Below are 26,201 nucleotides of genomic sequence, written 5' to 3' on the forward strand. Positions count from 1 at the left end.
TGCACTAAAGACTCCGTGTGTGTGTGTGTGTGTGTGTGTGTGCATGCTGTGTTGACAGGGGATACAAAAAGTCATTTTGCATTCTTAAGATCAAAAAAACATTCTCTGACTCCCCAAAGCACCTTCGCCCATCCCTTGGAGAAAAATTTTAAAACAACAACACACACACACATAAAAAACAGCATCACCAAATCCTTTTTGAGGGACATTAAGGTGTTCTCGGGCTGTGGGAGGAGATGGTGATTAAACATAAGCCAAATACTGTTTTATTACCTACCATGCCTGCCTATCCTCAAAGTGTCAACTACAATGACGCATTAACAAGGGAATGAAATGCATCTTGAGGAGGTGGAGGTGGGGGTCCCAAATGCAGAGCCCTCGGCCCATGAGTTATGGGCCACGTGTGAGAAGGCGTATGGAGCGTCGTCACACCTGAAAGGCACTAAAAACTCACGAAGAGTGAAAAACCTGGACCCAACCTCCTCCATGCCCCGCAATACCCTGTCGGTCCAGCCCCTCACAGATTTTCCTGCAGTGTAAAAAAACACGGTGTATTGTATAGGACACGATGATCATTAGATACATCCAAGCCAAAAAGCAAACTGCAACACAATGTTTAAAAGAATATCAATCCATATGCTCACATAGGCTGTGATTATCTCCAGAGAGATACAGAAGAATCTTTTGACCGTGCTTGGCTGTCTCCAGAGGGGCCGGTGGGGAGAGGGACTTACTCCACAGTGTGTATCTTTGGACTATCTTGCCATTTGCATGCATTGTCTAGATGAAAAAACTGCACTACCTATTAATTTTTACAATCCTGCTAAATGTGAACGAGTACATACACAAATGGTGATGGGAATAATACTTTATGTAATGCACAGTGTGGGACACGTGAGCCTCTGCGTTACGGTCTGCATGTCCACCTGCAAGGGCAGAGGCCTGGAATCCACAGCCTCGTGGGTCTGGTGATGCAAGAAGTGAGGCTAGTATTTCCTTTGTCAAAACAACAGCTGTTTCTTGCACAATATGCTGCCCACTGGCCGGTCTCAAGGTGTATGGAGATGCGGGCGGCGGAGAAAGAGGGGGAGAGCAGAAGTTGGAGGAGGAGGAGGAGGAGGGGGTGGTGACGGTGGCCACTGCTCATCACAGAAAACACCACCCAGCCAAGCCAGAACTCTCCTGAGGAGGACAGAGGAGAGCATCCACTCAGAACTATCTAGAACTCCTTTCCAGCTAGAAATACCTGCAGGCCCCTGGTCCCAGGTCCCAGGTCATGGGAAGCCGGCAGGCTAGCAGCAAACCGACAGGCTCAGAACCCGGCACTTGCAACGAGGGTGAAAGAGACAGAAACTTTACTGAGCAAATGTCTGACAAGGTGAGGCACCTGGAAGCAGAAAATGTGTTTTTATCTTTCCAAGAGATCACGGGGTCACTGACGTCAGGAGGCAATGAGGACCCACATGGGTCAGGTTTCAGTTCCACCCAGCCAGGCCCTTGGCAGCTGTGTGGCCTGGTCCACCTCACACCCCTAGCACTCACTGGACGGCAACTATCCCTCACCCAAGTCAACGGGACAAGCTAACCAAGAGCTTCCCAGGCATAAACTCAGCAAGTGGGTAAGAAGAGCTTCAGAGGTCAAGGCCAAGACTCAGGTCATCCATTGGAGGGCCAAGGCTCAGGTCATCCACTGGAGAGCCAAAGCAAAGGCCAAGGCTCAGATCATCCACCACAGGACCGAGGCCAAGGCCCAGGCCCAGGTAGTTCACCACAGGGGCAGGCTGGGCCTATCACCAAGTCAGCCTGGCTGCTACTGTTTCAGGTCAGAAACCAAGGGCTACGTGCACATAGGCATCCCTCATCCAGTGATGCTGGTGTACAGCTAGGACGCTGTGGATAGCTGGAATCCTGTTTTCCTGATTACAATTTCTGGGATGCTTTTTCTCCAATTCTGACAGCTCCTCAAAGGGCAAAGCTCCTAACATTTTAAAATTCTCTCTGCCCCGAACTCCAGCCTTTCTGCCAGGCATTTCAGATGTTATCAAAAAGAAAATTTAAAAAACTACCATGTAACCGGCTGTCTGCTTAATATAAATTGTGGGAAAATTTTTTTCCCAAATAAGTATTCTAATATCACCAGAGATTCATTTGGATTTGCTCACTGTTTTTTTTTTTTTTTCTGAGCTGGTGTCTCACTCCATCGCCCAGGCTGGAGTGCAGCGGCACGATCTTGGCTCACTGCAAGCTCTGCCTCTTGGGTTCATGCCATTTTCCTGCCTCAGCCTCATGAGTAGCTGAGACTAGAGGTGCCTGCCACCACGCCCGGCTAATTTTTTGTATTTTTAGTACTGACAGCGTTTCACCATGTTAGTCAGGATGGTCTCAATCTCGTGACCTCATGATCCGCCCATCTTGGCCTCCCAAAGTGCTGGGATTACAGGTGTTAACCACCGCACCCGGGCTTTTATTTATTTATTTATTTAGAGACAGTCTGGCTCTGTCGCCCAGGCTGGAGTGCAGTGGCACAATCTCGGCTCACTGGTTAACCTTCACCTCCAGGGTTCAAGCGATTCTCGTGCCTCAGCTTCCTGAGAAGCTGGAATTACAGGTGTGAGCCACTATGCCCAGTTAATTTTTATATTTTTAGTAGAGATGGGGTTTCGCCATGTTGGCCAGGCTGGTCTCAAAATCCTGGCCTCAAATGATCTGTCCACCTCAGCCTCCCACAGTGCTGGGATTATAGGTGTGAGCTACCACGCCCGGCCTTAATTCACAAACATTTATTTGGAATATTCACTATAGACCAGTGTGGTGCCAAATGTAAGGATGACTGAGACACAGTTCCAGGCCCCAAGGAGAACACCCCCTGGGTCAGGAGGGCTGACAGCTTCTTTGAGTTCCCTCTCAGGGCCACCCAGAGTTCCCCTGCTGAGGATCTGAGCATGACCTGGATGAGGCACTGCCGGACTCTCATTCCACACAGAACTTCTATGAGAATTATGAGCCCAACAAGATCCTGGGCAGGTAAGGCCCAAGCTTTCCCCATGAAGTGCTGTCCTAGGCTCCAGCAGGCCCTGTAGGCTACAGCCAGCTCCGCTCCACCCCGAGTACTGACCCCACTTTCATTCCCAAAATGCTGTCCACTTGAACAAACCCTTGGTTTGGGGTCCTGCCCTCCTGAAGCCAGGACAGATAAGAGAAACCTCTCCCAGCAAAAAGTTCCCAGGGCAGGTGCAATGGCTCATGCCTGTACTCCCAGCACTTTGGGAGGCTGAGGCAGGAGGATTGCTTGAGGCCGAGTTCAAGATCAGCCTGGGCAACAGAGCAAGACCCTATATCATTTTTTATTTTTTAGACAGAGTTTCACCCTGTCATCGAGGTTGGCGTGCAGTGGTATGATCTTGACTCACTACAGTCTCTGCCTCCTCGGCTCAAGTGATCCTCCCACCTCAGCCTCCCTAGAAGGAGGGACAGCAGGTGTGTGCCACCACATGTGGCTAACCATCTCTATTTAAAAAAACAAAAAAAAAAATAAAAAACAAAAAAACAGCCAAGCACTGTGGCTCACACCTGCAATCCTAGTACTTTGGGAGGTCGAGGCGGGAGGATCACCTGAGGTCACGAGTTTGAGATCAGCCTGGCCAACATGGTGAAACCCCATCTCCAATAAAAATACAAAAATTAGATGTGTGTATTAGCAGGCACCTGTAGTCCCAGCTACTCGGGAGGCTGAGGCAGCAGAATCGCTTGAACCCGGGAGGTGGAGGTTGCAGTGAGCCAAGATCGTGCCACTGCACTCCAGCCTGGGCGACAGAGTGAGACTTTCTCTCCAAAAAAAAAAACAAAAACAAAAAAACGCGCTAAACTAGGAGTCACACGGCCTGAGAGCAGGCTTGTCACTCATCAGCTCTGGGCAAATCACCTGTCTGTGCGTGTATTTCTTCATCCACCATCCTCAACAGCTCAGAGGAAGACCGGTGAAACTAAATCTTGCGGCTGCTCGCCTGCGCATGCGCACTCCAGGAAGCCCAGCAGCCCGGCCTGGAGTTCCGATTGGCTGCACGTGAGGGGCAATCCTCTGTGACGCCATAGGGGTGCGCCCTCAGTGACATCTTAGGGAGCGCCTTCAGTGACGTCAGAGGCGCGCACTTTCGGCGAAGTCACAGGCGCGGGCCTTCCGCGACGTCACAGACGGTATACTGTCTGAAGTTGGTCAGTCTTCTCCTCGCAGTGGAGCCTGGTAACCCGGACCTCCTCTTCGGGTCATGTGTGTTGCTGGCTGGAGAAGGGTAGTTGACAAACTCCCACCCAGCACAGTGTTTATGTGAGTCAGAAATAGAAAACTGTCCGGTCTCTTCCCAGGTGGGAGGATCCTTTCAGGCCAAGAGCAGCCTGTTAACATGGCGCGACCCCATCTCTTTGGTCCCACCTCAGCTTCCCAGCTACTTGAACTCCAAGGTTCAAGGCTCCAATGAGCTGTGACCCCACCACAGCACTGTAGCCTGCAAGACTGAGGTAACCCCTGTCTAAAAAAACAAAAAAGAAAACCATCCAAGTGTGCAACAGGGAGGGACTGCTTAAAGAAAACATGAGGCTGGTTGGGCCCTGTTATCCCAGCACTTTGAGAGGCCGAGGCGGGAGGATGGCTTGGGCTCGGGAGTTCGAGACCGGTCTGGGAACATGATGAAACCCCGACTCTACAAAAGGTATAAAAATTATCTGGGCACGGTGCATGTGTGGCCTAAGTTTTATATTTTTTGTAGAGATGGGGATCTCCCTATGTTGCCCAGGCCGGTCTCAAACTCCTGGGTTCACTGATACTCTTACCTTGGCCCTTCAGACTTGTCAGGATTACAGGCATGAGCCACTGTGCCCCGCCTGGGTTAGGCTATTTAATAACATGAGAAAGTGTTCGGCCTGGCCTGGTGGCTCAGGCCTGTAATCCCAGTACTTTGGGAGGCCGAGGCGTATGGATCACCTGAGGTCAGGAGTTCGAGACCAGCCTGGCCAATGTGGAGAATCTCGGTCTCTACAAAAAAATGTAAAAATTAGCGGGGTGTGGTGACACATGCCTTTAGTCCCAGCTGCTCGGGAAGCTGATACTGGAGAATCGCTTGAACCATAAGTGGAGGTTGCAGTGAGCTGAGATCACACCACTGCCCAGCCTGGGCGACACATCAAGACGCTGAAAGTTTGAGACCAGCCCAGGCAATGTAGTGAACCCTTTCTCTACGAAACAAAAAAAGCAAAAAAGCCAGGTGTAACTGTGTCTACCTATGGTCACAGCTACTTAGGGGTCTGAGGCAGGAGGATCACTTGAAGCCAGGAGCTCAAGGCTGCAGTGAGCGATGATCATCCTGCTGCTCTCCATCCGGAGCAATAGAATGAAACCGTTTCTCTAGATAGCTGGATAGATAGATAATTGATAACGTAGTTTTCTTTCTTTCTTTTTTCTTTTTTTTTTTTTTGAGACAGGGTCTTGTTCTGTCTAGGCTGGGGTGCAGTGGTACAATCTTGGCCCACCTGCTCACTGCAACCTCCACCTCCTGGGTTCAAGTGATTCTCCTGCCTCAGCCTCCTGAGTAGCTGGGAATTATAGGCAGGAGCCACCACGCCCAGCTAACTTTTTATATTTTTGGTAGAGGTGGGGTTTCCCATGTTGGTCAGGCTGGTCTTGAAATCCTGACCTCGTGATCCGCCTGCCTCAGCCTCCCAAAGGGCTGGGATTACAGGCGTGAGCCACTGCGCCAAGCCAACACGTAGTTTTCTATCAGAAATTGTTTTCCTAGATTTGAACATGTTTTTCTGAAGTAGCATTCAACACATCATCGTTTTACAGTGTTATTAGTTGTTAATATGATTTTGTTTTTCTGAAATTCAGTATCTTTCACAAAAGCAGTTTTGTCTTTCAAAGCACATAGAGAGGTCCTCAAGTGAATTTGTCTCATGTTGACGACCTTGGTACCATTTTGTCCACTTGATTGGAACAGTTAGTCGGTAATTTCAGGTCACTATTGGCCTTAGAGGAAGAGCCCAAAGGCAACAAGCAAGGGCGCTGGTGTCCAGTTTCCTTCTAGAAGCATTTTCGCCTTCCCTTAAAGTTTCCTTTGATGAGCATAGAAGTACTGTATGTACAATTGACCCAGTGCTGCCCTGGCAACTTTGTATATTAGGCCAGATTTACATTTCTTACCTTTATGAGAAGCACCCTGGTAGGCTAGTGCAGTTATGAAGTCTGATATCAGCTGCACTGTCCAGAAATGCAACACGGTCCAATCAAATAATATTCTCGGAGCCGGTTTCTTTAGGTGTAAAGTAAGAATAACAAGTGTACTCATCTAAAAAGACATCTTATTGTATCTGAGTGGTCTTTTATTTTCTATGAAACTGTCTTTAACACAATATTTTCATTTCCATACCACATTTTTTTTTGAAATGGAATTTGTTTTTGTTTTATTTTTTATTTGCGATAGAGTCTCGCTGTTGTCACCCAGGCTGGAGTGCAGTGGCGTGATCTCGGCTCACTGCAACCTCTGCCTGCCAGATTCAAGTGATTCTCCTGCCTCAGCCTCCTGAGAAACTGGGATATAGGTGGTCATCACCACACCTGGCTAATTTATATATACATATACACACGTGTGTGTGTGTTTTTGTGTGTATGTGTATATATATGTATATATATATATATTTTAGTAGAGATGAGGTTACATCATATTGCCCAGGCTGGTCTCAAACTCCTGACCTCAAGTGATCCACCCACCTTGGCTTCCCAAAGTGCTGGGATTATAGGCATAAGCCACTGAGCCCAGCTCCGTTTTAGACAAGGATTTCTTGGCCAGTCCTGGTGGCTCACTCCTGTAATCCCAGCACTTTTGGGAGGCAGAGGTGGGCGGATCAGCTGAGGTCAGGAGTTGGAGACCAGCCTGACCGACATGGAGAAATGGTGTCTCTACTGAAAATTCAAAATTAGCCAGGCATGGTGGTGCATGCCTGTAATCCCAGCTACTTGGACCCGGTAATTGAACCCTTCAGACCTGAGGATGAGAAACCTTGCCTCAGTTCTTAACCAGGTGATCAGCCCAGGGGTAAGGAAGGAGATGCTGGAAAAGACGACCCATGAGAAGGGCCTCCTCCTGGAGTTTGAGTCCCACTCCCTCCTGCCCCGGCCTCTCCTCTCGAGGACTCCTCCCTGCTCTGCCCCACTCCTGGAACCATGGCCATGGGGGGGCTGCATTTGAGTACAGGCCGCAGTGGCAACCCTAAGCCCAAAGTTGACATGCTCACCTGCACGGGATCAGAGTAACATGGCAGGAAGGGAGGGTGGAAGCCTCCTTGGAACCACGCCTCTCAGCCCCCTCTTGCCACTTGGGTGCATTGCTCCCTCACCCCACTCAGGCAGCGGCATGAGTTCAGTGGGAGTGATGTCCAGCTCCCTCTGCTGCCTCTTTTTAGTCTTAGGGCCACCGTAACACTTTTCCTTCTCCAGCCCTGCCAACCTGGTGGGACATTGGACTTCTCTCTCCCAGGGTCCTGGGGACAGGCATATCCTGTATCATACCTGCAGAGAGACACTTCTTTTCTCCAGGGCTTGAGGATCAGCCAGGTTCCATGAGTTAAATGCAGATCTGAATCATATCAAGCTGAGATTGGGCACAACTATCCTCTACTGAAAAGTAGTGAGGGATTCCAATGTGGTGAGAGGGAGAGTGGGGCAGAGCCAGACCAGACAAGGTGTGGCCACCTGGAAAAAGCCTGCCATCAAAGGCCTTGGTGAGTGCTGGGTGGTGGCTCACTCCTCAGCACTTTGGGAGGCTGAGATAGGTGGATCACTTGAGGTTAGGAGTTTGAGTACAGCCTGGGCAACATGGCAAAACCCCATCTCTGCTAAAAATACAAAAATTAGCTAGGCATGCTATGCTCCTGTAATCCCTGCTACTCGGGAGGCTGAGCCAGAAGAATCGCTTGAACTGGGGAGGCAGAGGTCGAAGTGAGACGAGATTGCACCACTGCACTCCAGCCTAGGAGACAGAGTGAAACTGTGTCTCAAATAAAAAAAGAAAGAAAGAAAATGGCCTTGGCAGAAGGAAAGGCCTGGCAGTGCCTTCCCTTGAGTTTCTGCTGGGTAGGCCTCTGCCATGAGGAGGCGCTTCCTTTTTCCTGTCCATGGCCCACAGCAAAGGAGTGTGTGCTTCTGAGGGGTTGGGTGGGGGACTGTTGACAGAACTGGAAACCTTCTTCAGGTGGGTTTCTTTTTTTTTTTTGTCCTTGTTGTTGAGATGGAGCCTCGCTCTGTCACCCAGGGTGGAGTGCAGTGGCACAATCTTGGCTCGCTGCAACCTCTGCCCCACCCCAGGTTCAAGCAGTTCCCATGTCTCAGCCTCCTGAGTAGCTGAGATTATAGGCATGTGCCACCACGCCCGGCTAATTTTTGTGTTTTTTTTTCAGAGACAGAGTTTCACCATGTTGGCAAGGCTGGTCTCGAATTCCTGACCTCAATTGATCCACCTACCTCGGCCTCCCAAAGTGCTGGGATTACAGGCATGAGCCACTGTGCCCAGCCCCTTCAGATGGGTTTTGAGGCTTCGTTACAATACTAGTTTCCTGTGGCTGCTGCAAAGAATTACCACACGCTAAATGTCAGTGCTTTTTATAAGGTGAAACAGATTATGTTGTGGGGCTTTTGTTGTGACGGTGATTTATTAGATTATTTAGTTTAAAGACAGTAATGCTCAGGTGTTGTAAAATTATAAAAACAATCTTCACATTTCATATATTTTTTTTGAGACAAAGTTTCACACTTGTTGTTCGGTCTGGAGTTGCAATCTTGGCTCACCGCAACCTCCACCTTCCGGATTCAAGAGATTCTCCTGCCTCAGCCTCCTGAGTAGCTGGGACTACAGGTGTGTGTCACTATGCCCAGGTAATTTTTGTACTTTAGTAGAGATGTAGTTTCACCATGTTGGCCAGGATGGTCTTGATCTCTTGACCTTGTGATCTGCCCACCTCGGACTCCCAAAGTGCTGGGATTACAGGTGTGAGCCACCCCTCAGCCCACATTTTATAACTTTAAAGGAGTATTAATGGTAATTGCCTTAGGGAAAGACTCTTTTGTTGTAAAACATAAGTATGATGTTCAAGTATATTGTACAGCAAAGGACGTTAAACCTAAGTCAGCACTAATGTCTTATATGGTACACTGTAGTACCAATATTAATGTTCAGCAAATTGACCTTAACACATAGTGATAGCAAAAAAATGGAGCTGTTCTGATGATAGACCATTGTTTTTTTCTGATTTTAATACTCATCATGCTCTTGACTTTTTCTTTTTTGTCTTTGAAACAGAGTCTTGCTCTGTCACCCAGGCTGGAGTGCAGTGGTGTGATCATAGCTCACTGCAACCTCCACTACTCAGCTTCAAGCGATCCTCCCACCGCAGCCTCCCTAGTAGCTGGAACTACAGGCGATTGCCACCACACCTGCCTGATTTTTGTATTTTTAGTAGAGATGGGGTTTCACCATGTTGGCCAGGCTGGTCTCAAACTCCTGACCTCAGGTGATGCACCTGCCTCAGCCTCCCGAAGTGTTTGGGTTACAGGCATGAGCCACTACATTTGGCTACCTCTTGACTTTTTATAGCTGTTATGTTATTTTAATCTTAAGTAAATAAATGCTAGCTGAAATTATACAGTTCAGGAGAATCTTCTGCTTCTGTTACTAAAAAAAATTATTTTGATAAGTCCAATAAGGTTACACTAATGTTTATGTTTGGAAAATATTACCTTTTCCAGCCAGGCATGGTGGCTCATGCCTGTAATCCCAACATTTTGGGAGGCCGAGGTGGATGGATCTCTTGAGGTCAGGAGTTCAAGACGAGTCTGACCAATATGGTGAAACCCTGTCTCTACAAAAATACAAAAATTAGTCCGGTGAGGTGGTGGTGAGCACCTGTAATCCCAGCTACTCAGGAGGCTGAGACAGGAGAATTGCTTGGACCCAGGAGGTGGAGGTTGCAGTGAGCCGAGATACTGCCACTGCACTCCATCCTGGGTGACAGAGCGAAACTCCATCTCAAAAAAAAAAAAGAAAAGAAAATATTACCTCTTCCATTTAGTACTATATGTATTAAATAATATTAGCTGGTATGTTTTTATGGCTTTATGGGTTCAGATTTCTGTAGATATTCTGGCTGTATCTACATTGCCTTAAAGTAATGGGATATTTCTTTTGTTTTTGTTTCATTTTTTTTCAGCTGGAGTTTCGCTCTTGTTGCCCATGCTGGAGTGCAATGGTGTGATCCTGGCTCACTGCAATCTCTGCCTCCCAAGTTCAAGTGATTTTCCTAGCTCAGCCTCCTGAGTAGCTGGGATGACAGGCACCTGCCACAGCACCTGGCTAATTTTTGTATGTTTAGTAGAGATGGGGGTTTCACCATGTTGGCCAGGCTGGTCTTGAACTCCTAACTTCGTGATCTGTCTGCTTTGGCCTTCCAAAGTGTTGGGATTACAGGTGTGAGCCACCATAGCCAGCCTGTCTTTTCTTTTCAAAGCCACCCTTAGTGATGAAATGTAAAATATGCACTAGTGAATATTACTTTGCTGTATATTGCCTAGTGAATATTAATGTTTATTCTCACCTTTCAGACATGGACTTATGAATTCAACATGTGAAGATTTACAAATTGATAAACAAGCTTTTCGGGAGGTAGGTATTCAGTCTTAAGTCAGATTAGAAGATTATGTGGAATAATTATTATGTCCATGATACCCAGGATATAAGAAGGTTCCTTTTAGAATATGGAGCTATGAATATCATCTCTTAATTGTTACATGTGTTTTGAAAGAAATAGAAATATAATTGATTTTCTTTCTTGTTTTGGCTACGGAGTGGAGTGTGGACAGAAAAGAATGGAATCACACTGTTTAGATTTACTAAAATGGGAGGATTGCCAGCAAGATCATATCCCTAGTCTCCCCATAGCAAATGGCACCAGCTAGCTGTTCTTCTTTTTTTTTTTTGAGATGGAGTTTTCCTCTGTTGCCCACACTAGAGTGCAGTGGTGTGATCTCAGCTCACTGCAAGCTCCATCTCCTGGGTTCAAGCAATTCTCCCTGCCTCAGCCTCCCAAGTAGCTCACGCCTGCCTAATTTTTTATTTGCAGTAGAGTTTGGTTTTCGCCATGTTGGGCCAGGCTGGTCTGGAACTCCTGACCTCAGGTGATCTGCCAGGCTTGGCCTCCCAGAGTGCTGGGATTACAAGTGTGAGACACCGTGTCCTGCCTGCTAGTGGTTCTTGAGCATACTGTGTTCTGCTTTTTCCTAGCTTTAATGAATGTCTGGTTCTTCCTTTTTTTGTGCAGTGTGTGTCAGCATTGTTTCAGTAATACATTCTGGATCTTAGAAATTTTATTAGTCACAGGTGCCGAGCACGGTGGCTCACGCCTGTAATCCCAGCACATTGGGAGGCCAAGCCGGGTGGATCACGAAGTCATGAGATCGAGATCATACTGGCTAACACGGTGAAACCCCTTCTTTACTAAAAATGCAAAAAATTAGCTGGGCATGGTGGCAGGCACCTGTAGTCCCAGCTACTTGAGAGGCTGAGGCAGGAGAATGGCGTGAACCTGGGAGGCGGAGCTTGCAGTAAGCTGAGATCGCGCCACTGCACTCCAGCCTGGACAACAGAGTGAGACTGCATCTCAAAAAAAAAATACTAGACACAGGAAAAGAAAAATACTGCCTATTTTACCTATTTTATAATAATATTTAATAACCCAAGTTATTAAATCCGTTAGATTGAGAAAACTTGTATTCCTGTGATTTCAATAGTGAAGGTGGTATGGTATGCCAGAATCACTAAATTAAGAAAGATGGTGGATCAGCTTTTTTGCAAAAAAATTTGGTAAGTCTGTTTTTTTCGCCTTCAACTAAATTATATTATTGAGTAGTGTTTTTTATAATGTTTTATTTTAGGAAAGTAAATACAATGAGTAGGACTCAGCTCCAGTTTTCTCTTACTGTTTTGTTTTTGAGACAGAGTTTCGCTCGTGTTACCCAGGCTGGAGTGCAGTGGCTCAGTCTCAGATCACTGCAACCTCCACCTTCCAGGTTCATGCAATTCTCCTGCCTCAGCCTCCCAAGTAGGTAGGATTGCTGGCACCTGCCAACATGCCCGGCTAATTTTTGTATTTTTAGTAGAGATGGGGTTTCACCATATTGGTCAGGCTAGTCTTGAACTCCTGACCTCAGGTGATCCACTCACTTCAGCCTCCCAACGTGCTGGGATTATAGCCATGAACCACCATGCCCAGCCTCTCATACTGTGTTTTTTTGTTGTTGTTGTTTTGTTTGTTTGTTTGTTTGAGATAGAGTCCAGGCTGGAATGCAGTGGTGTGATCTCAGCTCACTGCAACTTCTGCCTCTGGGTTCAAGTGATTCTCTTGCCTCAGCCTCCTGAGTAGCTGAGATCACAGGCATGTACCACGACATCCGACTAATTTTTTTTTTTTTTTTTTTTTTTTTGTATTTTTTGTAGAGACGGGGTTTCACCGTGTTGGCCAGGCTGATCTTAAACTCCTGACCTCGGGTGATCCACCTGCCTTGGTCTCCCAAAGTGCTGAGATTATAGGTGAGAGCCACTCCACCCAGCCAGGAGTGGATTACTTTTATGGTTCACATTTTTAGACCATATAGAACAACTTCCTGACGTTGTCATGGCATTTGTAAACTGCCATGCTGTTGGTGGGAGTGTAGCAGTGAGGATAACTCGAGGTCACTCTCATTGATATCTTGGTTTTGGTGGGTTTTGGCTGGCTTTTTTTTTTTTTTACTGCAACCCATTTTATCAGCAAGGTCTTTATGACCTGTATATTGTGCTGACCTCCTCCCTCATCCTGTGACTTAGAATGCCTTAACCATCTGGGATTGCAGCTCAGTAGGTCTCAGCCTCATTTTACCCAGCTCCTATTTAAAATCGAATTGCTCTCATTCAAACGCCTCTGACAGTATTGCTGCTTTCTTTACGGTTCCTGAAAGGGAGAGAGGAAATCTTAGGTTTTTTTCATGGCTGTGAACCACTGCCAGTATTAAGGAAATATTTACTACTTCCAGCCTCATAATCCTGCAGTCATTTGGCACCTGTGAGTCAGGTGCAGTGGGGAACTGTCCCATACATTCTGGAGCATTCAGTTTGGTGGGGAAACATGAGTAGTAAGTAGGAGATATTTACCATGTAAGGTGTTAAGGTCTGGGATAGAATTAAGTAGAATAAGGGGATGGGGAGGCAGGGGGTGTGATTGGGCAGTCTTGAGAATATGTGAGGAGCACATTCTGCAGTTGGCCTCACCTCTTTCTAAAACTTCCACTTTGCACTCTCAACTTCAACAATTGATTCTTGTTTATTTTATAGAAAGTTTGTGAGAATTAGGTTTATATATTTTCTTGTTGAATTAACGAATAATTTTATTTAACATCACTCTCTAGTGGGACTGAAAGCTTCTAATCCTTTACTGTTATTTGTTTATGGACATATTTGTTTTTACAGCTATGATAATTATTTCATTTTGTGTGGTTTCTCAAAAACACATGTGTTTCTTACATCAAAGAGTTCCTATAGTAGAGTCCTTCAGATTTGGTGCTAATAACATGAAGTAAGAATTTAAGACAAGTCTTGAGATGTTAGAGGAAAGCCAATCTAAGAACAAAGAAATTAATTACTAATTTATTTTGAGTTGACATTTAAGTTGAGGTGTGGAGGTGGAGGAGACAGATAAATGAGTTTGGAAATAAGGAGAAAGATCGGGGAATAGGTATAATTTTGGATTTTATAGTGGTGGTTTGATAGCAGTTGTTGATACCGCCAAAATAATTCATCAGTGAGCTCCCTGACAGCTCCCTGACCTTTCCTTTTAAAGAAACAGGGTTGGCCAGGCGTGGTGACTCACGCCTGTAATCTCAGCATTTTAGAAGGCCGAGGCAGGTGAATCACCTGAGGTCGGGAGTTTGAGACCAGCCTGACCAACATGGAGAAATCCCATCTGTACTGAAAATACAGAATTAGCTGGGTGTGGTGGTGTGTGCCTGTAATCCCAGCTATTCGGGAGGCTGAGGCAGGAGAATCACTGGAACCTGGGAAGCAGAGGTTGCAGTGGACTGAGATCACACCATTGCACTCCAGCCTGGACAACAAGAGTAAAACTCCATCTCAAAAAAAAAAAAAGAAAAGAAAAGAAACAGGGTCTTGTTATGTTGTCTGGGCTTGACTAGAAGTCCTGGGCTCAAGTTATCCTCCTGCTTCAGTCTCCTAAGTAGCTGGGGCTACAGGCACATGCCAGCATGCCCAGCTTTGAGTCACTGCCACCTATCATGTTGCAAAATATTTAAATGTTACATGTAGAGGTGCAAGGGAGATCTATATATAAACAGCACCATGTAAATTGCTTGAATCCTTTTTTTAGAGTTCTGTTTGGATGTGGCTTCAGAGCAGGGATTAGTCAATTCATTTTTACTTTTTTTTCTTTCTTCTTTTTTGAGGTGGATTCTCACTCTGTTGCCCAGGCTGGAGTGCAGTGGCAAAATCTCAGGAATGTTGGTTGAAGTAGATAGAGTCTTGCTTACTGATTGAGGTTGTGCATCTGTGTATATTCGTTGGGACTGAGTTATAAGGGAGAGGAAAAGTTTAAGATGATACAGCAATCTGCTTCTGGCTGTGCTGTGGGACAGTTCATCTAAGATTCAGAAATATAATTGAGCTGGTTTGGGGGAAAAGTGACATTTGCATATTTATCTTACAAAAAAGATGACTTTGGAGACATCCAGATGGTCTCGCCTGAATGCCTGAAAATTGCTATTTTCAAAATTCAAGTCACCAGAATGATTTTTTTCACTGTAAAATGGCAGAATGGATTATGTTTAAAAATTGGCCAGGTGCAAAACAGTATGGCAATTCCTCAAGGATCTAGAACTAGATGTACCATATGACCCAGCCATCCCACTACTGGGTATATACCCAAAGGATTATAATCATGCTGCTATAAAGACACATGCACACGTATGTTTATTGAGGCACTATTCACAATAGCAAAGACTTGGAATCAACTCAGATGTCCATCTGTGACAGACTGGATTAAGAAAATGTGGCACATATACACCATGGAATACTATGCAGCCATAAAAAAGGATGAGTTTGCATCCTTTGTAGGGACATGGATGCAGCTGGAAACCATCATTCTTAGCAAACTATCACAAGAACAGAAAACCAAACACCGCATGTTCTCACTCATAGGTGGGAACTGAACAATGAGATCACTTGGACTCAGGAAGGGGAACATCACACACTGGGGCCTATCATGGGGAGGGGGGAGGGGGAGGGGGGAGGGATTGCATTGGGAGTTATACCTGATATAAATGACGAATTGATGGATGCTGACGAGTTGATGGGTGCAGCACACCAACATGGCACAAGTATACATATGTAACAAACCTGCACGTTATGCACATGTACCCTAGAACTTAAAGTATAATAATAAAAATAAAAAAAAAAAGAATTTCTAACAACAACAACAACAACAACAACAAAAAATTGGCCAGGTGCAGTGGCTCATGCTTGTAATCTCAGCACTTTGGGAGGCTGAGGCGGGTGGATTACCTGAGGTCAGGAGTTCAATACCAGCCTGGCCAACAAGGCAAAACCCCGTGTCTATTAAAAATACAAAAATTAGCCAGGTGTTGTGGTGCAAACTTGTGGTCCCAGCTACTCAGGAGGCTGAGGCAGGAGAATATCTTGAACCTGGGAGGCGGAGGTTGCAGTGAGTCGAGATTGTACCACTGCACTAAAGCCTGGACGACAGAATGAGACTCCATTTCAAATAATAATATTAACCAGTGAAAAGTTGTGTGAGAAAGACCTGTAAATATCTTCTAAATGTTTTATTATAGTACTAATATCAACTGTTTTTACAGACCAGAATTTCTTACTCACAATACAACTGAAGTTACTCAGCCAAGAACAAATACAACAAATAGTTGTGAAATTCTTTTTAAAAGCACATATTAATCTTGAAGCTTTTAAAAATTAATCTTTTAAAATGATGGAACTGCTCCTTTGTTCACCTCCCCAAAAAATCTTTTGCAGAAGCTCAGTATAGGCACTCTGTGATTTATCAATATGAGCATATGCAGTGTAGGGATAACCCAAGCTTTTTTTTTTTTTTCTGCCGTTTTTTGATACAGCGTCTCACTCTGTCACCCAGGCTGGACTGCAATGGTGTGATCTCGGCTAAGTTAGCCATGCTTAGCTAAGTTTTTTTAGTTTGTGTAGAGACGAGGTTTCACCATATTGGCCAGGCTGGATTCAGGTGATCCTTCTGCCTGAGCCTCCCAAAGTGCTGGGATTACAGACATGAGTCACCGCACCCGGCATTAAGCTTTGAACTTTAACCAGTGGTATCCAAGAGAAATACAATGTGTGCTGCAAATGCAAGCAACATACCTAATTTTATATTTTCGAGTTCAACCTGAAATCATTATAAATAAATACGCAATGAAGTATTTCACATTCTTCATTTGCATATATCCTTTTCGTTGACAATTGGTGTATCTTTCATACTCACAGCATATTTCAGTTTGAAGTAGCCACGTTTCAACTGTTCAGTGATAGCAGTTATTATTTGCCTTTAAACCTTAATGTTTGTTCATGTGTGCCCTGTTCCTAAAATGGCAAATACTGTAATTCTGGCCTGCACACGAATGTCACAGCCTAATAGAAAATATCTAATACGCCTCTGTTGAACAAATAATGTTATTTTCTTTTTTGGGGTAATGAAGTTTTGATCTTGTTGCCCAGGCTGGAGTACAGTGGCGCGATCGTGGCTGACCGCTACCTCTGCCTCCCAGGTCAAGTGATCCTTCTGCCTCAGCCTTCTGAGTAGCTGGGATTCCAGGTGCATGCCACCATGCACGACTAATTTTTGTATTTTTATTAGAGATGGGGTTTTGCCATGTTGGCCAGGCTGGTCTTGGAGCCCTGTCCTCAAGTGATCCTCCCACTTCGGCCTCCCAAAGTGTTAGGATTACAGGCATAAGCCACCGTGCCCGGCCTAGTTTCTTTATTAGAGCTCTAAGTGTACCTTTCTTTCTTTCTCAACAGATCTGGAATAGATGCCAGCAAAGGAGGTGAGGATGGGCAGAAGAGGAGGCTGAGCAGCAAGTGAATAGAAGCGCTCAACCTCAGAGGAGGAGAGTCCCATGTCTTTATTGGTAGTATTCAAATGTGGTTCATACTGGAGTTATTTTCTGTGGCTGAATGGTACAACTACTCTGAAATCCATGGGTGAGGGGAAACAACTCCTACTAAACCTTTGAGATGCTGAGTTTTATTTTAAAGTAAAGGAAATATTACAAGATTTTCTGAAATTACCAACCTTTAGCAATATTTTCAGACCTTCTCCAACATTTTCCTTTGTCAGCAGTCAGAGATGACCTCCACACTGAGGTGAATCTTCCACTCCCCTTACCCTTTTCCTTCTGTCTCTTTCCCTTCTTTCTTCATTCAGTAACTCCAGTTAGCCTTCATTATCTCCAGGTAGACTTCTGTCCTCATCCACAACTCCTCCACACAAGCCCTGAACACCTGTCCATGTAAGTGACATCCTATATGCCTTTATTTTTATTTTTGAGACAGAGTCTCGCTCTGTTGCCCAGTCTGGAGTGCAGTGGCATGATCTCAGTTCTCTGCAACCTCTGCCTCCCAGGTTCAAGGGATTCTCATGCCTCAGCCTCCCAAGTAGCTAGGACTACAGGCGTGCACCACCATGGGCAGCTAATTTTTATAGTTTTTGGTAGAGATGGGGTTTTACCATGTTGGCCAGGCTGGTCTTGAACTCCTGATCTCAAGTGGCCCACCCACCTCAGCCTCCCAAAGTGCTGGGATTACAGGTGTGAGCCACGGTGTCTGATGCGTGATTTACTATTTATAAGAACATGAGCTTACTACGTGTGTAACATTTATCCCTGTGTTTTAGTTGAAAGTTTACTGAGGTGGTATGAAGTTTGGTGATTACATCTGGCCTCTCAGGGAAATGGCCAAGTTTTTCAGATTTTCAGCTGTATTATGTGAGGATGTTTGTCAGCTTCATTGCTTGCTACTGGGAAATAAGTTATAAAGGGTAATTTTTTAATAAAAAGAAATAGATTCAGATTGAGCGTGGTAGCTCATGCCTGTAATCCTAGCACTTTGGGAGGCCAAAGTAGGTGGATGCCTGAGCTCAGGAGTTTCAGACAATCCTCAGCAACATGGTGAAACCCCGTCTCTACTAAAATACAAAAAAAAAGCTGGGAGTGGTGGTGGATGCCTGTAGTCCCAGCTACTGGGGAGGCTGAGGCATGAGAGTTGCTTAATCCTGGGAGGTGGAGGTCGCAGTGAGCTAACATTGCACCACTGCCAGCCTGGGTGACAGAGCAAGACCCTGTCTCAAAAAAAAAAATAGATTTACTCAGGAAAGGGGATCCACTGTTAGTAAAATATGTCTAGTACCACATGCTTTTTGATCTCCTAATGACCTATCAAACTGCAGGATTTTTGGCTTTGTAATATATTCAGTTCCACATTTATTCATTCAAGAACAGAAGGCTTTTTATATCCCCATTGTGTGCCAAGTACTGGGTGGGACAATAGGTGACAGAGGTCAACAAATCCCTGATTCCAGGATTTCACAGTGGATGTTGGAATTTAGTGCCATTTAGCTTCATTCGATTCTGCCACAGTCCCAAGGTTTTCCAAGATCATCCTGTACTCCGGTGTCTGGTTGATTCAACTTCAGAATATATCCCAGAGTCTGTCCTTCTTCACTCCTCACTGCTGCCACCCTGGACCCATCTGCCATCATCTCTCACTTGGATTATCTCTGTAGTCTCCTAACTGGTTTCCTTCTTTCCATGCTTGCCTCTTTCAGTCTACTGTCTGTCTCTCTCTCTCTCTTTTTTTTTTTTGTTATTTGAGACAGAGTCTTGCTTTGCTGCCAAGGCTGGAGTGTAATGTTGTGATCTTGGCTCACTGCAACCTCCGCCTCCCGGGTTCAAGTGATTCTCCTGCCTCAGCATCCCTACTAGCTGGGATTATAGGCATGAGCCACCAGGCCTGGCTGATTTTTTGTATTTTCAGTAGAGAGAGAGTTTTACCATGTTGGCTAGGTTGGTCTTGAACTCCTGGCCTCGAGTGATTCACCTTCCTCGGCCTCTCTGGTGTTGGTATTACAGGCATGAGCCACCCTGCCTTCTCAGTCTACTCTCAGTATGGCAGCTAGAACAATCCTTTTACAGTGGAATTCAGATCATGTTTACCCCTCTGTTCAAACTCTCAAATGACTTTGTTTTCTACATGATCGGGTCCCCTACTACCTGGCTCACTGTGCTTCCTGCTACTCTCCTGCTCTTACTCCTCTTTATAAACACTGAGCTCATGGCGTTTCCTTTAACATGCCAGGCATGCTTGACCTTGTCCTGTCTCTGGGCCTTGCTGTTCCCTCTGCCTGGAACATTCTTCCCCTAATGTCTGCATGGTTCACTCTCACTGCTTTGGATTTTGGCTTAAAAGTCAGCTATCAAGGGTCTCCAGGCTGCTCTGCATAAAATATATCCTCAACTCATATTTCCTATTTGATATTTGACTCCTCTTCCTCTTTCACTAAAATGTAAGCTCCATGAGGGAAGGGGTTTTGTCTGGTTTGCTCTGTTGTATACCTAAATACCTACAAGGTGCTCAGTAAATATTTTTTGGTTCAATGACTAAATCAGTCTATTATTGAATCACTCAATGTTCTCTATAGCAGGGACTTCTCATTCCGGTAGTGCATATCTGTATGATAGCTGGTGTAGGGAGGGACATGGTCAGAATGGCTCTGTGTGGAGTAGTTTTGCTTAGTATAATCCCAGCAGGCTCCTATTGGGGTTAAGCCACAGTTTTAGCCTTATTAGTATCACTCTTTTTTTTTCTTTGAGGCAGAGTTTTGTTCTTGTTGCTTAGGCTGGAGTGCAATGGTGCGATCTCGGCTAACTACAACATCTTCCTCTTGGGTCCAAGCAATTCTCCTGCTTCAGCCTCCCAAGTAGCTGGGATTACACACATGTACCACCACACCTGGCTAATTCTGTATTTTTAGTAGAGACAGGGTTTCTTCATGTTAGGCTGGTCTCAAACTCCCCACCTCAGGTGATCTGCCTACCTCAGCCTCCCGAAATGCTAGGATTACAGGTGTTAGCCACTGCACCCAGCAAGTATCACTCTTTAATCATAAAATCAGAGGATGTTAAGATTGGAAGGGATCTGAGAGACTATTTGCTCCACTTTTCTCATTGATGAGAGAATAACAGAGCTTGAAAAGTAAGTTAATTACTCACAATCGTAAAGCTATACAGGTCAATTTGAAATTAGGCTTCTGACATCAGATTCTGTAGTCTTTCCTACATGTGTTCTCCCCAGACTGAGACAGTTCATGGGCCTTCAGGATTGACAGTTTTCTCTCCAGTATCTAAACAGTAGCTTTTATCTGGATATTCTAGGTTAGCATAGATGGACGATGACCCTCCAATGTGTGGAAAATCCCAAAGGTTGGCCATTGTCAATGGGAACTCCCTCAGATATGTCAGGAGCACCACAGGCACGCTCACTCCTCCATTCACTGGAGCTATGTAGGGTGGAAAGGAAACCCAAATCAAGATGCTATGCTGCTTTAGTTCTTTTATTGCATGTCACAGTCCAGTGTGTCTCCATTTAAATTCAGATTTTTTGATAAATTGTCAGACCTTTGAGCCAGAAGTCTTGATCTTACCAACTGTTCCTTTTCTCTCTTTTCTTTTCCTTTCCTTTCCTTTCCTTTTTCCTTTCCTCTTTCCTTTCCTTTTTCTTTTCCTTTTTCCTTTCCTCTTTCCTTTCGAGGTTTTACCATGTTGGTCGGGCTAGTCTCGATCTCCTGACCTTGGGTGATCCACCTGCCTTGGCCTCCCAAAGTGCTGGGATTATCGGGGTGAGCCACTGGACCCAGCTTGGGCCTGCTTCTTTCTTTCTCTTTTTCTTTTTTCCAGTAGCAGCTTAAAAGTGGTGCCTTATTTAGACACAAGCAAAAAGATATTAGCCCAGCTTTGGAAATAGGTGTGAGATCACATATGATTTTCCTAGTTTCTCCTCTCCCTTCACGTTTTGCTCTCTTGATAGTATGTTAATTGTATTCTCTCTGAATCTTTTTTCCCCATTTATTTGGCAGGCGTTTTTACTTGTCTTGGAAGAGTAGGGGAAGAGCTGTTTTTAGGACTCTTTAAAAGGGTACAGTATGGACGACAGTCTTGGCTAATGGTAACCAGATCCATGGAGCTGGGGTCAGCGTGAGCTGGAATGAGTTCAAATTAGAAAAGCACTGGTGCTCAGTGGCAGGAATGCAGGTCAAATTGTTAAACACATCTGCAAAGGGATACTGACATCATCCTCAGAATCTGTGGGGAATACACAGAGCATGTAGACCCATTCCTCTTTGACCCTCTAAAAATTCTTTAAAGAGTAATACCCTGAGTGGTTTTCTAGCCAAATTTCCTGCTCATTTATCTTTGAGGAGAACATGCCTCGAGCTCCACAGGCCCCAGAGATGAATGGGTTCTGCATTTGGAAGTGCTGACGCTGAGAGACTGGGTCTTGGTGGACCCCAAGAGGTCTGCTTTTCCTCTGCTCATTGTTCCTACTTTTCCTGGCATCTGGCATTGCTGTTTCAATGGGTTGTTCTTTGCTGTTTAAGTTGTTTGGTAGTGGTGTGTCAGGATTTGGGTTTTCTGAATACTTTCCCAGCTGATTACTTGAGTAGTGCTAAGGGAGGAGCTGTCATGGGGCTGTTCTGGAGCTGTTGAGGTTGGGTGTCTGTCTGGATTCTCACAGCTCATCTTCTGAGGAGAATGCTGTTCTCATTCTGCTGCCTTTGGTGGTACTGTGTGTGGCTCTTTAGATGTGGGTGCAGGTGAGTTGGGGGAATTAATGAGATTTTTTTAGGTGTTTTATACAAAGTAGTCTGCACTACAGGATTCATTGTGACTTTTTACCTTACTTCTCTTACTTACAGCACATACTTCTCTGATAGCCTTTGCTGTCTTTCTCATGCGTTTGATTTTTCCCAGCTCCTCTTGGTTGAATTTATGTAAGGGCTCTGCTATGGTTTAAATGTGCCTCTGAAAGTTTATGTGCTGGAAACTCAGTTCTCAATGCAACAGTTGGTATGTGGGGCCTAATAAGAGCCCTGATGAATGAATTAATGTTGTTATTGTGGTAATAGTTTAGTAATCACAAGAGTGGACTTATTATAACAGAGAATTCAGTCCCTCTTACCCTTTTGCTTTTGAAATCCCACTCTCTTGTCCTTCTGCCATGCGACGATGCGGCAAGAAGACCCTCACCAGATGCAGGCCCTTCAACTTTGGACTTCCTAGCCTCCAGAACTGTACAAAATACATTTTTTCTTTTCCTTTTCCTTTTTCCTTTCCTTTCCTTTCTTCCTCCCTTCTTTTCCTTCCTTTCCTTTCCTTCCCCACCCTCCCCTCCCTCCCCTCCTTCCCCTCCCTTCCCTTCCCTTCCCCTCCCTTCCCTTCCCTTCCCCTCCCTTCCCTTCCCTTCCCTCTCCTCCCCTTCCCTGCCTTCCCCTTCCCTCGCTTTACTCCTTCCCTCCTTTTCTCCTTTCCTTCCTTCCTTTTCCTTCCCTTCCCCTTCTCCTCCTTCTTTCCTTTTTTTCTTCCTTCCTTCCTTCCTTTTTATAAATTATGCAGTCTGTGGTATTCTTTTAGAGCAGCATGAAATGGACAAAGGCTCCATTTTCAAGAGCAAGCCCTTTTGTAGTTTCTGAGCCAATTATAACTGCAAAGGAAGTTCTATAGGTAGCCTCAGATCCACCACCTAGGAAACATGCTACCAGGCAGACCTAGGCTCTAGGATTCGATCAAGTGCTGGGCAACATGATACCTCTGCAATTTAGCACCTCTCTGTATACCTACAGTTGGCTTAGCTCATCAGGGCTACAACTACCCGTCATATCCTAGTGTTTCTTGCAGGCAGAAGCCTTGCCTAAACCCTAAGCTGCTTAGCTCACATTCTGTCTTGTGCTTTTTTTGGAGGGGGTTCAAATATACACAAAAGAAATGTGATGAACCTCCATGTATCCAAACCCAGATTAAGCAGTTATCTCCATTTTGCCAGATTTGTTTCATCTTATTCAATCTCCCTAAAAATTTGTTTGTACAGGAAAAACTGGATATATACTGAATTACCACCCTACCTCCCATTTTAAGTCACTTTTCAGAATGATGACTTAGTGACCTATTAACCCCTACTCTAGTGACCAATCTTTTTTTATGAATATCATTATGAAGTCATAGATTATTGTTTGCATTTTGTATTTTAGACCATTGCAGTTATTATTTATTAATTGTTTTGGATGCATACATTGTCTCATCTAGGTTAATAATTATGTCGTCAAGTTGACTCTGATGTCTTTTTGACGTGATCTGGTTGGACTTTGATGGCTTTGTTGCTTTCTGGCATAAAAGATGTTCCATGATCTATATACTGCACCATACAAGAAGTTAGCCATTTCTGTAGGGCGTCTTGACTCCTTTTAGTAGAGAACACAGTTTAGGCTCTTGGTCTGAATTACTTTTGTGAACCTCCTTTCCTGAGACTACAGCATGCATCCCTGCTTATAGCCAGTATGAAGCTCTTGCTGGGCACCATCTGATCTCCTAAAACTGCTATGTAACCCTGCCTCACTCTTAAAAAGATTCATCTCTTGAGAGTTTTGTGCTCAACCCTCAGGTTGGTCTTTCTTGTTCTGAAGCTTTTGTTTTAATCATCCTGAATTTCACCAGCCCTTTGCATGCCATGCCTTGGATTGCAAACCTGCCCTCACTGGAGCCAATTTCTCTGATTAGAATCATTGTCCCAACCCATGCCTAATACTCTAGTAAACAAGGTCCTATCTGGGCTTAGGTTAATGGTCATACAGGACCATGCTTATACCTCATTATATAAAATGAGAGATCCAGTAATTTATAGCCTATTATTTCTGGAGTCTGGGGGTGGCTTCACGTAATCTTTGCTGAAGCAGATTTTATTACATTAGAAGAGAACGTAGCTGGCTGCATCCAACACTGGAAACATTTAGATGCTAATAAAGAGGTCATGTAAACGTCACGGAATGACTCTGGAATCCATTCCCCTCCCCACCAAGCAAAAATAATGACATTCTAGGTTGGCCTCTTTTTATTTCCCTTTGATTCTGAGTAATAAATTACCTCCTCACTTTCCAGCTGAACAGTTTGGGAGTCTGTATTCCCTAGAAAGACTCTGGTCACATAACCATCAGATTAAATTTGGTGAAAACTCTTTGGCTTTTATGAATGTTGAAGGATTTCAAAGGGCTAATTGAAATTCTTCTAGAAGGAACAATTTCCATTCTATTGGTGAGATCGTCCTGAAACTCTTAGATTATTTTATACAACAAACCAGCCAGCATTGCGTTTTCTTTGCTAATAGATGACAAGGAGAATGTAGACACTTGGAATCTATGGCGAATCCCTAAGTTCCATTTTAGCCTGCGTGTTAGGTCTCTTTTCCTAACCCTTATACCAGAGCCGATCACAGGAAATAGATTTGTATGACTTATCTTCCTGCCTCCTCCCTTCATACTTACAGAAAGTGGTAAGTGCTGCCTGCCAGGTAAAATCTTGGTGGCAAAATCCAAAGTAGATTCAGAGTTATAAGCATAGCCCCCACCCAAGTTGCTTCTAAAGAAAAGAAAGAGGCCAAGTACGGTGGCTTACACCTCTAATCCCAGCACTTTGGGAGGCTGAGGCAGGCAGATCACCAGGTCAGGAGTTCAAGACCAGCCTGGCCAACATGGTGAAACCTTGTCTCTACTAAAAATACAAAAATTAGCCAGATGTGGTGATGCATGCCTATAATCCCAGCTACTTGGGAGATTGAGGCAGCAGAATTGCTTGAACCTGGGAGGTGGAAGTTTCAGTGAGCTGAGATCATGCCACTGCATTCCAGCCTGGGTGACAGAGTAAGACTGTGTCTCAGAAAAAAAGAAAAGAAAAACAAGACTGTTGTGTGCAATCTTGCTTCGTTGCCTTTAAATTGGGTACTTACTGAGTTACTGCATTAGATTTGTGCTTTGTGGTAGTTGTTGTACTACTGTTGATCGATTTCATTCTCTATTCATGGAACACCAACAGTGTTCCTGGTACTGTGCTGACCACCTGAGATAAAAAGATAAACAGAAGTTAGTCCTTGCCACTCAGAGTTTACTACTGGGAGAGTGTGGGAAGTTGTGATAAGAGCTGTAGTGATCTTGCCACATAATTTGTATTTGTATCTTAAAGCCAGTGAGGACCATGGAAATGTTTTAAGCAGGAGAGTGACAAGATTCAATGATTCATTTGTATTTTACTTTTTTTTGTTTTGAGATGGAGTCTCACTCTGTCACCCAGGCTCCCAGGCTGGAGTGCAGTGACACAATCTCGGCTCCCTGCAATCTCCGCCTCCTGAGTTCAAGCGATTCTCCTGCCTCAGACTCTGAAGTACCTGGGACTATAGGCATGTACCACCATATTTAGCTAATTTTTGTATTTTTGTTAAAGACAGGGTTTCACTATGTTGGCCAGGCTGGTCTCAAACTCCTGATGTTAGGTGATCCACCCACCTCGGCCTCCTAAAGTGTTGGGATTATAGGCATGAGACACCACTCCTGGCCCATTTTTTTCTTTTTTTTGAGACAGAGTCTTGTTCTATTGCCCAGGCATGAATGCGGTGGCACAATCATAGCTCACTGTGACCTCAGACTCCTGGGCTCGATGATTCTCTTGTCTCAGCCACTCAAGTATCAGGGACTACAGGTATATACCACCACACACTGCTAATTTTTTTTTTTTTTTTTTTTTTTTTTTTTTTTTTTGAGACAGGGTCTTACTCTGTTTCCCAGGCTGGACTGCAGTGGCGTGATCATGGCCTCACCCTCCTGGGTTCAGGTGATCCTCCCACCTCAGGCTCCCAAGGTGCTGCAATTACAGGTGTGAGCCACCATATTTGGCTCCATTTGTATTTTTGAAAGATGACTAGTGGTAGTAAAGATGCCAGTGAACTGAAGGGAGTGAGACTAGAGGCAATAACAGTTTAGAT

At 44.9% G+C, this 26,201-nt stretch overlaps 1 protein-coding gene and 1 pseudogene across 1 annotated transcript in view; one reads left to right on the plus strand and one right to left on the minus strand.

Annotated features, from left to right (window-relative positions):
• The window catches only part of LOC117072255, a 151,820-nt pseudogene that overhangs the window by 42,693 nt on the left and 82,926 nt on the right, over window positions 1–26,201 (minus strand).
• Window positions 334–26,201, plus strand: part of LOC117072253 (helicase SRCAP-like) — a 63,220-nt gene continuing 37,352 nt past the window's right edge. Inside the window, exons 1-5 of the mRNA XM_033192147.1 lie at window positions 334–536; window positions 1,267–1,378; window positions 1,536–1,760; window positions 2,984–3,024; window positions 4,107–4,212. Of these exons, the coding sequence (XP_033048038.1) occupies window positions 334–536; window positions 1,267–1,378; window positions 1,536–1,760; window positions 2,984–3,024; window positions 4,107–4,212 (687 nt within the window). The remainder of the gene's footprint in view (window positions 537–1,266; window positions 1,379–1,535; window positions 1,761–2,983; window positions 3,025–4,106; window positions 4,213–26,201) is intronic.

Source organism: Trachypithecus francoisi, unplaced genomic scaffold (assembly GCF_009764315.1).
Source record: "Trachypithecus francoisi isolate TF-2019V2 unplaced genomic scaffold, Tfra_2.0 Lachesis_group4, whole genome shotgun sequence".
NCBI classification, from domain to species: domain Eukaryota; kingdom Metazoa; phylum Chordata; class Mammalia; order Primates; family Cercopithecidae; genus Trachypithecus; species Trachypithecus francoisi.